Consider the following 16180-nt stretch of genomic DNA (forward strand, 5'->3'; position numbering starts at 1 on the left):
ATGCACCGACGACGATTGGAACGCCCCCTTCATTCTTGATGGCCCTTCTCGCCGGAAACACAAAACCCAATGACGACAGCCCCTCCCAGCCGATGGATATGTCGGATTCGACGAAGAAGAAACGCGAACCCCGGTCCAGTCCCGAGGATTACCTCGCCAAAGGTATACCGTCAAAGCCATCTTATCAGATCCTATCAGACTAACCTGTTGACCTTTCAGAACCTGCTCAGTCTTTCAAAGCCCTCACGTACTCTGCTCTAGTACGGGGTCTGCAGCAATTGCAGCTCAGCGGATCATGTCTCGAATTAGCAGCGAGGAGAAGCCCGTGGAGGAGGAGGTAGCTGTTAGTGTTGAGGATGATGTTAGTGTTGAGGATGATGTTAGTGTTGAGGATGATGTTAGTGTTGAGGATGATGGCCGCTGTCCCGAGTCCATCAGAAAGTAAGACCATATTCTTGATGAGTTGTGTGCCGAAGTTATCAAAAAGTGTGCAGACTCGGAGACTCCGAGTCAGGAAAACGGCGGCCTAAAGTACCGGCAAGCGGCGTAGGACTTCCGTGAGTGGCAAGAGGACCGTGAGGATATGGGGATTACGGATTGGCTTCCTGAAAGCAAGGCGTTGGACTTGCTTGCAGATCCACCCCCGAATAGCTGGGGGGGGCACTCACCTTGGTGGAAATGGGATTTGTCACGCTGAAGCCAAAGAAAGAAAATGAGGATTTGGTGGCTGATCTGAACTGAGTTGGGCTTGAGTCAACTTTTTTGTTGGCAGGTGATTGAATTGAACACGGTATCGGGCGGAACACACACCAAGAGAAAGCTTAATACATGATGAGATGCGCTCGCATTTTCCCTCCGCGCTGCCCTCTTCTCCTTTTCTGTTCAGCCAGCTACATTCACTGATCGATCAGCAAGACCAAGTCCGCCTCAGGCTACCTCCAGACATGGATCTAGACAGGCTGGCACCGAAGAACACTCCAGTTTCAAGGACCGCGGCAGCTGGTCCGGCTCAGAAAAGACGAAGCGGTTCAAAGATTTTTGGCAAGACAAAAACGAACCGAGGGACATGAAAGACTTGATGAAGAAAATGCTCTCCTAAAAGCTCAACTTGCTCAGGTTATTGGCCTTGTTGACCAGCAGTTTGTTGCAGCGAGTACGCACGACCAAACTTCATGTTTGACTCTCCTTGACCATTTTGAACTGACGTAGTGTATCAGATGCACCCTCTTCCCTTCAAGACCTCTTCGTATCCCGCCCCAGCCCTCGAACTTTGGCCAAATCACTGCTCAAAAGCATTGCCATCGTCGCGTCACCACTTTAAACCAAAATGTTTTGGCCTAAAAAGACCGAAATTTCCAACGATGACCTGTGCTTCGCCATGTCGAAGTTCATAGAACCAATCCGAAAGATTGCCGATATTGATCATGCGAACTCTCTCAAGCAGGCTTACATGCTTGCTTTGGAGCTCCGGGCTTGGTGTTTCAACGAGGCCTCCGTCTGTCATGATTTCTATGGCTCTGCCGACAGAGATGTTCAGCTTGACGAGTTGATAACCGATTTGATTGGGAAAAGAAAGGAAGCCAGACATCGCTGGGCGTGGAAAGCTGAGCTGGAAAGGCTCGAGGAAGAAGCCAAGATGCGGGCTGATAAGGGAACAGAGCGGTGGTTGTTGCAATACGCCAGGCGCTGAAAGGGCTTGTGGACCAGGTTGGTCCTCGTGATGAAGATGTCATGCCAGCGAAAAAACGTAGAAAACTACGATTACACGCATAGCGGTGTCAGTAACGACGACATAGCCCAAAGAAACCGCGTGGTTCGTCGAGCCCATTCGAGAGATTTCCGAAATTGATCACAAAGACGCCCTTGCTGGGGTGTATGACTTGCTTTTTGAAGCGAAGCAATGATGGTATACTGAGGAAGGAGAGAACGAGGATGGTGATACCTCTTAACGTGGCGGTCTTCATTGCGGTCTTCATTGCGAGTGTTGTGTATCAACACCATGAAGACAAGGGTGGACAAGCTCGAAAAGACTTGCGCAATGGAAACAATGACTGGCGGGATGGAATGGAGAAACGTTCCAAGCTCGTCTAGACACCCGCCAGCAGCGGCTAAAGTATCTTGAGGGAAACACACGAGACTAAGCCTTACTTAGCTCAAATATAAAACTTACGGGGCAATCAAGGTACCTATCTAAGTCGAAGCAACTGGCTCATACATAGACCTCATCGTCAACAAACATTGCAGATCCCATTTCTATATTTTCTAGGCAAAGGGGTAATCATTCCCCCACCCACCGCCAACAACATTCCTTTCTCGTTCAACAGTCTAAGCTTTTCCGCATCATTTAATGCATACCAACGATGGGGAGAAGCCAATACTATTAGCCCTGGTCGCCAGTGCCCACCCTCAGTCTTTCCTCTAGTTTATGGACCAATTCTCCATACGAAAGAACCTCCAAACCAAAAGTCGGCAGCCAGACGGCTCAGGAGGAAGACTGCGGAAGAATGGATGCACTACAACTACGTCCGAAACGTCCCCTCGTCCATTCGTCGCTTCGTTGGAAAGAGGTAGCACTTTCGTTTGATCTCCCAGATTCATGATATTTTCGGATCTTTTATCATTAAGAACAACCTATTCTGTGGTAAGTTCCTGTGCACCTACATTACGTAGACTTCGTACGGCTTATGTTGATGGCATCCCTCGACAGCTAACCTTGCCTTTCTCAGACCTTCCGCCGCACATTCAGGTTATAATTCGGCCCGAGTGGCGGTCCAGACCCAGTAGGCGCCCGAGGACCTTAACAGACATACGGGATGTGAAATCTATAAAACGGCTCACGGTCCGGTTCATTACTGAGCAACCCACAAAGGTCAAAGGCTAGGCGTAACCTGTTTCTTGCGTTCGAGATTTGCACGATTATTGACCCGTCATTTCAGACCTCCCTCCAGCTCTTAGATCCATAGTACAAACACCAGGAACGGTCGCCCAAGGCCGTGTCTAATGAGCTGAAAAAGCGCATCGACGACTCCTACCTCAAATATCCCAATCACCGCCGCGCCGACCCCCCTCCTCCCGTTCAGAGTCCACCTGCTGCAATTTATTAACCCCATCAGAGCCATCCTCAACATGGACCGCCCCGATGCTGCAAAGGAGGCTTACGGGTGCGCTCGTTTCCTGTGGAACCTCTGATACGATTTATGCCGGCCTGAGCATGACGATACTCATGACTAACTGGCCTCGGACGAGGAGTGTATGGAGGCTCTTGAAGTTGAACCTGACCCGTCAGCTGTGACCGATGGTGATGACTGGGACTATCATCAGGGATATGCTAGCGGCTCTGGCGCAATGAACGTGAGGATAATCAGCCTGATGTGAGTGATGGTTACGACAAACAGCCTCCAGACGAGTATTTTGAACGGAGTTAAAGGTCTGATCTCTGAGGTAAGTATCTAGTCTTCGTCATACCGCTTTCACACTCGTGTAAAAGATAACGATGATGGGAACCGAAAGCAGCATTATATGCGCGCCTGCCCCATGTTTTCACGTATGTCAGCCTTCAACTTCACCCATGCCTCTCTGTCCTGGACGGCGGTCTTCAAACCCGCCGTACTCCGCCTCGGAGAGTTAATATGCATCCTTATGTGCCCGTTCATGTATGCCATCCACGCTCGAGCAGCCTGGTCCATGCTCCACAGACGGCGCTGCTCTTCACTGCAATGCCCGTGGCATCAACAGTTAGCGCTCTTCTGGCATATAATCACGGGGAATAGACCTACCTAGGATACTTCACAAACACCCTGGCAGCCTCACGCACAACCTGCACCAACTCATCTATCATCTCGCAGAGACCATCTCGGTAGGTGTACAGATTCCTATCCTGCCCGAACCACGACGGCGTCCCAGACTGGCGGCGGACAAAAGATTCAAGCGTGACGTAGTTGATTTATACTAGAAAAGTAATTAATATCAAGGGGTTAAAGGATTATAAAAGTAGTAAGAGAGTAGGAAAAGAAACCAAAAATTATTCCTATAGTACCGGATTACAAAGTCGTTAGTAATATATAAATTATAATTATTATAAATAAAAAAATATAGTTTTAATAAATCTTTAAGTGCAGGTTTTAATATGAAAGCTATTTTAAATTAATTAACGGTAAAGACATAACTAGTTCAATTATTCTTTAATATAATTATATATTAATCTTTATTTAATTAATGCTTAAACTATTACTTCTAAAGGTCTTTACATTTAAAGATAACCCTGGGGGAAAGGACCGTCGTGTTTTATAAAATACAATTAAGTATAGTAGTTTAGGTCCTTTTTTAGTTTTATTTAACGTATATTAACTTTTTATTATACTTTAAAAACTTAATAATTAAGCCGTTTTTTCGCTAGTATTTTATTATACTTACTTTATTTTACTTATATCTATAGCTAACCGTAATCTAGTTAATAATAAAATATAAATTAAAAAACTTATTAATAACGTATATTATAAGCGAGTGACCCATATAAGCGAGTGACCCACTTCCTTCGTGACATAACACCTTCGCACTCAACAATAATTTCCTTAACCATCCAAGATGCCTTCTAATTTAAATGAAGCCCACATAATCTTAGCCCTCCAAGCGCTTCAAAACGGTAAGAATCTAAGCGAACGAGCCGCAGCTAAGATCTATAGAGTCGATCGTAAGACTCTAGGGCGTCGGCGCGCTAGCCGGCCTACACGACGCGATATTACGCCTAAATCGAAAAAGCTTACTTAATTTAAAAAAGATACTATTATTTAATACGTTATTGAGCTATATACGCGAGCTTTTCCACTAAGATTATGTAGTGTGGAAGATATGGCTAACTAACTATTACGCGTACGCGACGCGTACCCTATTAGTAAACTCTAGATATATAACTTCGTTAAACGCTAATTATAGCTCTGTATGCGTTTTACGCGTAAATACGACTACTAGAGGGCTAAGTACGAGGATTTAAAGGTTATTACCGAGTAGTTTACGCTCGTACGGAACACTAAAGCTAAGTATAGTATTATAAATAACGATATTTATTACTTTAACGAAACTAGGTTTATAATAGGTATTATTTTCGTAAGTATAGTAATTATAACCTCGGACGGCCTTAGTAAAGTAAAATTAGCTTAGCCTAATAACCGCGAATAGGTAACGGTAATCTAGGAAGTTAATGCCCTCGGCCAGGCTATCTTTCCCTTTATTATTTTAGCCGCGTAGTATTACTTTACTAACTAATATACCGAGTATAATCTACCGTTTACTTAACGTATTGTAATTACCGATAATAGTTAGATTATTAATCCGGTAGGCCTAAATTAAATTAAGTACTTCGATTATTATATAGCGTCCCGTATAAAAGGTAAATACCGGTTACTAATCCTCGATAGCCACGAAAGCTATTACTTAACCGAATTCGAGCGCTACTACCAGTAGAATAACATTATTACGTTTTATATACTTTTATATTCCTCCTACCTCCTCTAGCCACTCGATATTAATTACTTTAGGCCGCTAAAATAGGCGTACGGTCGCTAGATCGAGGACTTAATACGTATATATATTAACTATATAAGTAAGCTCGAGTTCCTCTATACTTTCCGTAAGGCTTTCTTTACCTTTATAATAGAGAAGAATATACAGGGTGACTTTGCGGGTGCTGGCCTTATACCGTACGATCTAGAGAAGGTACTTTCTAAGCTAAATATAAAGCTTTATACGCTAATACCTCCAAATTTATAGCCCGGTACTATATAACCTTGGGTCTCCCAAATACTATATAACCCTCGAGAAGCCAATTCACAATTAACGCTTATTAAAACTCGTATTACTAACTATTAAAATAACTCCCTAACTTTAATACTAACTACGGTAGACCAGCTTACTAAAGGTACAACGGCTATAATGCACTAGGTAGCTCTCCTTCGTACAGAGGTCTCTTCGCTCCGTAAGGCCAATAAGGCACTAAGTAAGCGCCGGAGAGCCAAAAAAACACGTGTGAGGCTTGGAGGGTCACTTACTGTACAAAAGGCACAGGATTTACTGGATCAGAAGGCCGTGGATGGGGAGGAAATGCAAGAAACGCAGCCGGATAGTAGTAATGTAGGGGGGGCTCGTACGAAGGTTCGGTGCTGTGGTATATGCGGTAAGCCTGGCCATAATGCGCGCACTTGCCAGGAGGCTGCAGAAGCATCTGATTTAGCTATTTCTAATATAATTATAGTTAATTCCTTATATTGATGTGGTGCAATTGAGGATAGTTTGTTAGGGTGTGGTGGGAGGTGGGTCACTCGCTTATATGGGTCACTCGCTTATAATATACGTTACTGTTTATAGTAATTTCGTTAACTTTAATATAATTTATATTTCTTTTAACTTTTATTTAATATATAGATAATAGTTAATAAATTAAAATACTTAATACTTACTAAAGTAATTAGAATCGCTTTATTTAATTAGTAAACTAGCTGCTAGAGCTTTTATATTAATATAAGTAGGAACGTAATTAAAGCTTTCCTAACGAAGGATCTATGAAAGAATAAAGTCTTCTTAACCGTGAAAAAAATCGCTATCAGTTTTTAGAAGTAAGGCTCTTTAGTAGTGTACTATTAATACGGTACCTTAGGGTAGAACGTAAAATCCTGTGCTTATTGGACGCTTTTCGCTGGCTTATACTAGCGGTAATATCTTTCTAGGTATTTTTAATATCCTCCTCGGTATATTTGGCTATTGGTGGGTACCTGGAGCAAAAAAAGTAAAAGAAAAGCTTCATTTTAGGTCTTTGTGGGTGGAATATAAAGTGTGTGTTGATATCGGGGGCTTTTGGAGGTCCAGGGTTGTGGAGGGTTTAATGTGGGTAGATGGCTTGGGTAGTTCAAACCTACCTGGGCCACATCCATGTGGTTCACTTCCTTGTCATCCAAACTAGTATCTATCCAGTGTAACCACATCCAAACACACTACACCATGCATGTAGTATACGGGCCCAGCCACATTATTGTCGGATCATTGCATATCTTCCCGCCCGAGTGCCGAAAGGAGTACGTAACCGATCAGACGTACGATGATACGCCTGGCAGGTAGACTCTCACTTCCCGGTTTGCCTAGCCTGAACCTGGCTGGGTATGGCACCCGCCCGTGCCTGTATGAAGCGTCAACGTCCCCCTATTCCCAATCACAAACAATCCCCTCCTGGTCCTCGTAAGCGCGACATTCAACCTCCTCATATCCGTCAAGAACCCAATCTCCCTCTTCTCATTACACCTCACCGTCACAAAAACAACCACGTCCGCCTCCCTCCCCTGAAAAGCATCAACACTGCTCACCTCCACCAGCCCCGACCCCATAACCTGACCCAACACCCGTTTCAGCAAATCAACTTGCTTCGCATACGGTGTTGAAACCGCCACAGTCTGGCTGACCCCCTTTTCCCCATAAGCAGCAGTAGTCAAAAGCGTACAAACCCCCAAACAAACCCCCGCCTGCCCTTTATTTACTTTACTTTTCCCCTTCACCTCCTCCCGATCAGCAAACTCAACCCACACCCTCCTTTTATCCCCCTTTGGCCACGAAAATCCCGTCTTTTCCAACCCCCTCTCACTGTCCCTCAATCCGGTAACCAACCTCTCTCGGTAAAACTCTGTAGAAGGGAAGTCACATAACGAGCTGTGCATCCGGTATTGCGTGTCGAGCATCAACCTCCCTAACCCCTCCCCTCTGGAAGAGGTGAACAGCCTCTTAAAAAGGGAACAATCACCCCCCAGAGCCACAACCTCTGGCCTCACCGTCGGTCTTAGTTGGACGTGATCACCCACCAAAACAGCCCTTTGACACCCCTTTACGAACGGCACGAGGGCGCACCCCTCTGTTTGCTGGGAGGCTTCGTCTATGATGACAATATCAAACATTTCATTCCTTAATAGTCCCAAACTTGAGCCTATACAAGTCGAAAACACGATTTTGGCAGTCTTCACACGTCTTTTGGCTTTGGTGGTCTCGGCGCGAGAGTGGAGGGTGTTGAGTTCGATTCCGGCCATTGCGTCGAGGGTGTAAGGCGTGATGTCGGGGGAGACTTTACGGATTTCGGTCGAGATCCGCAAGGGGGGGGTGGGTGGGGTTAAGGGAGAGGTACCGCCGGAGAACGTTATCTACTGCGTTGTGGGTTGGGGCTGTGAGGAGGATGCGGGAGTCGGGGAAGTGGGATTGGAGAGACAGGATGATGGGGAGGATGGTTTCTGTTTTGCCTGTTCCCGGGGGTCCCCAGAGGCATAAAAAAGGGGGGTGTTGAGGGAGGTGGAGACGGCGAGGTTCTGGGAGGGGTTGAGATGGGGGTAGGGGGTGACGCTTTCCGGGGGAGGGGGAGAAAAGGGTTGGGATTCATGGCCGAGGAGGTAGGGGGATATGGGACAGCACTCGTCTCATTTGGTGGCAAAGAGGAGGATAGCGTCAAGGGCTATTTTTGCGGTTGTGAAAGGGGCGCAGCAGGTGAGTTTCCATTGGAAGTGGGAGTAGTATGGCGGTAAGGGGTGGAAGCACTGGAATTTTGCACGGCCGGGCTCGGATTGGAGGACGAGGGCGTCGGTGGAGTAACGTTTCTCGAGGAGGGAGTTTGCGGGCGCTGAGGCAGCGGTTAAACGGACGTGGGCGGCGTTGTTGAGCCGGGAATTGTCTGAGTCGATGCGGAAGCTCACCTCGACGACTTGGTAGCCGTCTTCGTCTTTGTCGAGGAGGTATAATTTGAGGAGATCTTTTCTTGGCTCTGACCTTCCTGATGCTTCTCCGATGTGTTCTAGCGCTGTAGCGATCAAGTTTTGGACAAAGTGGTTGACGGCAGCTGGCCGACCGGGAAGGAGACACGATGCTTCGGGCTCGAAACACTCGAGTAGAATATCCATTGCCACTTCTGGTATTATGACCTTCAATGAGATAAGTTTGACAAGCTCGGTGAACTGGTGCATTGATAAGACTCTGATACGTGAGAGATATGACTTGAGGGGCGCGACAACGAGTTCCATGGCATCGTTGGCTGAAAGAATGAACCCGGTGAGGGCGTCTTGAGCGTATACTTCCAAAATGTCTACCGGATCTTCTGTCTTCTCGTCAACAGCCTCGATGGGCGGCATTCTGCCAAAGGCAATAGTCAGTGATGGCGCCAGGCGCAGGACACCAAGCATTACGCGGAGAATATCCGCCGACGAGACTCTTGTCAGACGGCTAGGTTCGTTGCTACTAATGCCCAGCAAGAGATAGTCAAAGCACTTGAAGAGAATGGGACTTTGATCCCTGCCCAGCAACCAGGAAAACAATTCCTCAAACTGCTTCCGCGACGTCAATTCCCTCATCCAAGGCAGCTTTCCATCCTTTGCAATCGCCACAGTAAAGTCCGGCTCAGAGCCCCAGTCAACATCCTTCAAGGTCGGAATGGTGTATCTTCCGCCTCCTGGTCAAACAGCGGCAGTGTTGTATCCGTGTCGAGATGCTCAAACCACAAGTCGAGATTCCTCATTGGCTTGACGTCTCTGTTGCTGATAACGTAGACCTCGGCGGCCGTCACTGCATTCCGGTTCATTCTGCCGATATGTCGCTGCAGACCCCTGCTGAACTTGTCGGGGGCGATACTGGCATGGAAGTCAACATTGGTTCCGGAGTCGATGGTCGCTTGGCGTTGTCTTCGCATGTCGCTTTTGTTATCTGCGGCCCTGTAGGAACTGTCGTCCGAGGGGCTGCGGTTGATGAAGATCCAGGTGTTTCCACGCTGGCCTTCAAACAGTTGAAACTGTCTCTCGTCGCAATACAGACGATATGTCATCTTGGTGGGAAGGGTCATACGGCTCTGCCGTTCAGTGCCCTGGGTGTGTGGAAAGGCATATAACCGCACAGTGTCATAGACAAGGGAGTCTTGGGATGTCTCAATCTTGCGGGGAACGTAGATGGATACGGTCAAACGTTTGTCAACTTTGAGGATGATCAGCTTGCGGTTAAATATTTCCAGTGCTTTGCTGGTAGTATCAAGGAAAGTCCCCAGACGGTCTCTTGTTGAAGAGTTGTAAATGCACTTCCTGTGGATGCTGTGATGATTGAGTTGGAAACCGCGAGCAGCATCTTCCGTAACGTACATTATAAGCGAGTGAGCCATATAAGCGAGTAAGCCACTTTTTCGACGCGACGCGACCCTCCACCTACAACATACCACTCACAATAACCAACTATGCCTGCCACCTTATACGAAGCTAGGGTAAACTTAGCCCTTGAAGCTCTTTAAAATGACGAAAATCTAAGTGTACGGGCCGCTGCTAAGATCTATAACATTGATCGTATAACTCTTTCGCGGCGACGCGCTAGTAAGCTTGCACGACGCGATATTACGCCTAATTCGAAGGAGCTTACTTAATTAGAAGAGGATACTATTATTTATTATATTATTAAGCTAAATACGCGAGCTTTTTTATTAAAATTATGTAATATAGAAGATATAGCTAACTAACTACTATACGTATACAATACGCCCCTTATTAGTAAGCTCTAGGTATATAACTTCGTTAAACGTTAACTATAGCTCCGTACGCGTTTTACGTGTAAGTACGATTATTAGAGGGCTAAATGCGAAGATCTAAAGGTTATTACTAAATAGTTTACGTTTATACGGAATATTAAAGCTAAATATAGTATTATAGATAACAATATTTATAACTTCGATAAGATTAGGTTTATAATAAATATTATTTTCGCGGATATAGTAGTTACGACCTCGGACGGCCTTAGTAAGGTAAAACTAATTTAGTCTAGTAACTATAAATAAGTAACAGTAATCTAGGAAATTAATACTTTCGGTTAAACTATTTTTCCTTTTATTATTTTAATTATATAATATTACTTTACTAATTAATATATTAAATATAATTTATCGTTTATTTAATATATCGTAATTACCGAAAATAATTAAATTATTAATTTAATAAGCTTAAATTAAATTAAGTACTTTAATTATTATATAGCGTCCCGTATAAAAAGTAAATACCGGTTATTAATCCTCGATAACTACGAAAGTTATTATTCGACCGAATTTAAATACTATTATTAGTAAAATAATATTATTATACTTTATATACCTCTATACTCCTCTTGCTTCCTTTAACTACTCGATATTAATTACTTTAAGCCGCTAAAATAGGTATACAGTCGCTAAATTAAGGACTTAATACGTATATATATTAATTATATAAGTAAGCTCGAGTTCCTTTATACTTTCCGCGAAGCTTTCTTCGCCTTTATAATAAAAAAAAATATATAAAGTAGCTTTACGGGTATTAACTTTATATTATATAATTTTAAAAAAATATTTTTTAAACTAAATATAAAGCTTCGTACGTTAATATCTCTAAACTTATAGCCCGGTATGTCACAGTTAAGCCAACAGGTAGGACGGACCGTGTGCGGGGCACAAGACGCACAGATAATCGCTAGTAGGACCAATTAGGGCAAGGCTACGCGATTATAGGCAACAGACTGGGAAGACACAGTGATCGCGGCAATACAACTAATAGGGAGTTATGGAGGATTATAGCGATTATTACGATTATTAAGAATAAGCGGAATAATTACTATAATCAGGGCTTAGCACGAGGTCTATATATACGGAGGAACTGGCCGGCGTAGATAGATAGTTCCGTAATATGTAATATAAGTTATAATTATTAGTATTTAGACTATTATAATAGAGATAAGCCATTATTATATACTATTTAGCTATATCGGACTAAGATTATTTAGAAGTGCCTTTAACTAGTGTCCTTTTTAAAGGTTTTAGATAGGGGTTCGTTATACGTTATATATTTACTTTAACTTTATTACGGATAAGTTAAAGGCGTTTTTTTACTACTATAGCTGGACCTAAGAATATTTAGATAGGAGGCGTCCCGCCTAGCCTAGGTACCGAGGGACCTTCTAAATATATATCCTTTACCGTAAAGTAGGTCATTAAGCGCTTTAAAGAACTCGAGGACGAGGCTTAATAAACCTAGGAGTAGATTTTCGTTATCTCGATTACGTTTAAGTCGACTATTAAGTTTCCGGTACCGGAGCGCTATAAAAGAGAAAAGGCTAAGTTTAGAGGGTTTTTAATTTAGTTTAAAATTTATTTTCGTTAATACTTAAATTAATTTATTAACGAAAAGTCGAAGGTAATCTTCGCGGTTATTAGGCTTAAAGATAAGGCTTTCGCGTAGTTTGAGCCTATCCTCGACGACTATTACGAGTAGGAGCGGGAATACTAAAAGAAGATTACCGTAAAGTACTTCGAGAGTTACTATACCTTTAAGGCTAAACTTAAAGAGGTATTTAGGGAGTACGATAAAGCAAGGCGCGTATAGGGAAGGCTCTTAAGCCTACGCTAAATACGTTTAGCGGTTAATTACGTAATTTAATTTAAAATCGATAGCCTATATAATACTATTAACGATAAAGGATTAATATAGCTTTTTTACTATAGCTTTAAGGAAAAGGTAAAGGATAAGTTATATAAGGAGTTAAGGCCCGATATTATTAATAAGTATATCGTTATAGCTATACGGATCGACGATTAGTAGTTTAAGCGTCGTACGGAGAAAAGGAATTATAGTAAAGATACCTATAGTAATAACTATAAAGGATACTTTAATAATAATTATCTTAACGATAAGCGTAAGTAAAAATACCTTAATACTAGTTACTCCGGTATTATATATTCGGAATTAATAAACGTCGACGCTATATAATAATAAAAGCTATAAAGCTAGGGCTAAAGTAAAAATAACTTTAAGTATTTTAATTACGGTAAAATAAAATACTTTAAGAAGAACTATAAAGTACCTAAACGGCTTAGATAAAAGAAAGAGATCGTATTAATTACTATATCGAAAGGACCGAGGATTATAGAGGTAATAACTATCGGATACTAGTAAAGTAAAGCGGTAAGTTCTAAAGAAAATTCTAATTAGTACGCCGGATAAAAAAATATAAAGTTTTAAAAGGTAAAGGAAGCCCTAGAAAGGCTAAAAGCAAAGTATAAAGAAAAAAATCTTTAAATATAGGTATTATAGGATTAACTAATATAAATCGTTACGGAAATTACTACGGAGGTCGCTAAAGATAAAGGTTTTACGTAAGGACCTATTAAGTAAATAATATTAAAGAGGTAATATAATAAATATAAAATTATTATTTTATAGGATATATTATAGCCTATAAAGCTTTTATATAAAAGCTAAAAAGAGTATTAGAAAGGTAGAAAGGTCATTAGTATTAAAATCGCGAAGTTACTAAAGGATATATTAATACCTATATAGTATATACTTTATAAAGGAAATACAGTATAATTTTATTTTAAGTATTTAAAGTATTAGAAAGTACTTTAGTTTTAATATATTATATATAAATATATAGAATACTATTAAAGTAAGTTACTATATAGTTATTAGCCGGTATATAAAGTAGGTAAAGAAAGTAAATTATAGTTAATTAAAAGGATTATAGTCCGATAGGAAAAGGCTTAATAGGAGGACCTAAATAACTATATTTTATAAAAGGTTTAGGACCTAATTAAACTAAAGGATAGCCTTTAAATTATATAAATCGCACTAAAATATATAAAATATTACGTTAAATACGTAAACGGTTAGAATATAAATAATAATATATACTCGTAGGAAGAAATAATATTAGGATAGTACTTAAGCCCAGATTACGCTATATACCTACGGAAGAAGGTTAAGCGATATTATTAAATTAAGATACTTAAGACTAAGTAAAAGAACTACTATCGAGTATAAATATAAGAGAATATTAAAGACGGAAGATAGGAGGAAACTAGGTAGGTATAATTAAAAAACTTTATATTATTAGATAACCTAGGGTAGGAAAACGTTCTTAAACGATATAACTACTTAGGAAATAACTCGCGGCCCTTTACGGAAGCCGTTAACCTTTAACGGACTACGAATAATATTTTTAAAGGTATTAACGTAAAATAAAAATATAAAATAACGACCCGGCGTTTATTAACGAAGTCGCTACCGTATAGGGAAAAGGTAAGAAAGATAAACGCCTTTAGATTATTATACGATGGAGGGATCTCTAGGTAATAATATTAGTAAACGGTAGTATAGAAACGAATTTAATTTCGCTATAATTTATATATTAAGCCTATATACTATAGAAGAAAAAGAAGGAATAGATAGTTATATAAAGTTTATTTCCTACGTAAAAAGTCTGTAAGGAGATACTACCTCTAAATATTATAATCGAAGGAAAAACGATATTAGTTATATTCGATATTATAAATATAGGACCCTCGAAGGATATAATCTTAGGGTAACTATAGTATAAAGATTATAACCTAAATATCGATTAAAGGGATAGTAATTACCTACGATTAAAAGAGCTTTAGAAGTATTTAACTAATAATAGAAAATTAAAAATATATACGAAGTAAAGTATAGGACGAATACCCTCTACGGTACTACTGTAAGGAGTATAGGAAATAATAGTATATTTTATCGATATAAGCGGTAAAATCGAAAAAGTAGGGTTAACGACGTTAGTAAAGATATCGGAGGTTAATAAATATATTTACTATAATAATATAGAGAAAGGCGAAAAAAAGGCGATACCGGTAGAATATCGAGGATACTTAGCCTTTACAGTTAAATATTTAGAGGGGCTTTTAGAGCGAGGACCGTGGAACTACGAGATTAAGTTAAAAAAAGGAGTTAAGCTACGGCTATTTAAAGTCTATTATATTAATAATAAATAAAGTAAGGAACTACGGAAATACTTAAATAAAAATTTAAAGAAAGGATATATTAAAGAGTCTATATTCCTAATAGGATACCCTATATTTTTTATACCGAAGAAAGATAGTAATTTACGATTATATATAGATTACCGCTAGCTAAATAACGAGACGGTAAAAAACAGTTATCCGCTACCGTTAATATCTAGATTACGGAATTAATTAATAAAGGCGCGATACTTTATACGCTTAAATATACCTATCGGATACGCTTATATATAAATTAAGGAAAGAGATAAATAAAAAACTACGTTTCGTATACCTTATAATTATTTTAAGTATTTCGTAATACTATTTAGGCTAACTAATACGCTTATAACGTTTTAATTTCTTATTAATTATACGATACGGAAATACCTTAATAAAATAATAATATACTATCTCGATAACGTTTTTATCTATTTACGTACTTTAGAGAAATATAAACGGTACGTACGAAAGATATTCGACGCGCTATATAGAGCTAAACTCTTAATTAATAAAGAGAAAAGCGAGTTTTACGTATAAAAAATAGTATATCTAGAATATTTAATATCGTTAAGTAAAGTTCGTATAGAACCGGGAAAAATTATAGTAATAAAGAACTAGCCTACGCTATAATTATAAATATACGTTAAAAATTTTTTAAAGTTTATAAACTTCTATCGGATATTTATCTGGGGCTATATAAGTATTACGAGGCTACTTAACTATTTAATTAAAAAGAACGTAAAGTTTTAGTGGGAGTAGGAAAAGGAGTAGGCCTTTTAGAAGCTAAAAAAGGCTATTCTAAAGGACCCGGTGCTTAAACTACTAGACCTTAGTCGACTATTTAAGGTCGAGGTAAATATATTAAACTATATTATCGGTAGATAGTTAGGATAGCGAGACGATAATAGTAAGTTATATCCGGTTACTTTCTTTTCGAAGAAGCTTAATAAAATACGTTAAAACTATTTAATTTACGATAAGGAATTACTTACTATTATTAAAGCGTTCGAGGAGTAGAGGCTATACTTTAACGGTACTAAGTATAAAGTATAGGTCTATACGGATTATAAGAATTTACGGTACTTTATTACTACGAAGGTCCTTAACGTACGGTAAATACGATAATTAAAGTTTCTTTCGGAATTTAATTTTTAAATTAACTATAAAAAGGGTTCGGAGAACGTTAGGGTAGACGTACTTAGCCGGCGAACCGACTACTATAAAGATATACTTAAAGAGTTATTATTACTATTTAAAGAGGCGCTAAATAATACCCTTAAGTATTTACTATAGCCGTGGATAGAGTATTACGTAATATATTATAAAAAGGCTACTTTTAGTAAATATTAAAGGAAGTTA

At 40.2% G+C, this 16180-nt stretch overlaps 2 protein-coding genes across 2 annotated transcripts; both read right to left on the bottom strand.

The window, feature by feature from the left end:
- Positions 1 to 7111: 7111 nt before the first annotated feature.
- On the bottom strand, positions 7112 to 8060 carry QC764_0087640 (uncharacterized protein; the record flags this gene model as incomplete). The annotated part of the gene is made up of 2 exons (XM_062940888.1): positions 7112 to 7165; positions 7203 to 8060. 2 exons carry the CDS (start codon positions 8058 to 8060, stop codon positions 7112 to 7114), a joined length of 912 nt encoding a protein of 303 aa, XP_062799830.1.
- A 381-nt stretch (positions 8061 to 8441) lies between these two features.
- Positions 8442 to 9832, bottom strand: QC764_0087650 (uncharacterized protein; the record flags this gene model as incomplete). Its single annotated transcript, XM_062940889.1, has 2 exons — positions 8442 to 9453; positions 9474 to 9832. 2 exons carry the CDS (start codon positions 9830 to 9832, stop codon positions 8442 to 8444), a joined length of 1371 nt encoding a protein of 456 aa, XP_062799831.1.
- Positions 9833 to 16180: the final 6348 nt, after the last annotated feature.

This window comes from Podospora pseudoanserina, chromosome 5 (assembly GCF_035222485.1).
Source record: "Podospora pseudoanserina strain CBS 124.78 chromosome 5, whole genome shotgun sequence".
NCBI classification, from domain to species: domain Eukaryota; kingdom Fungi; phylum Ascomycota; class Sordariomycetes; order Sordariales; family Podosporaceae; genus Podospora; species Podospora pseudoanserina.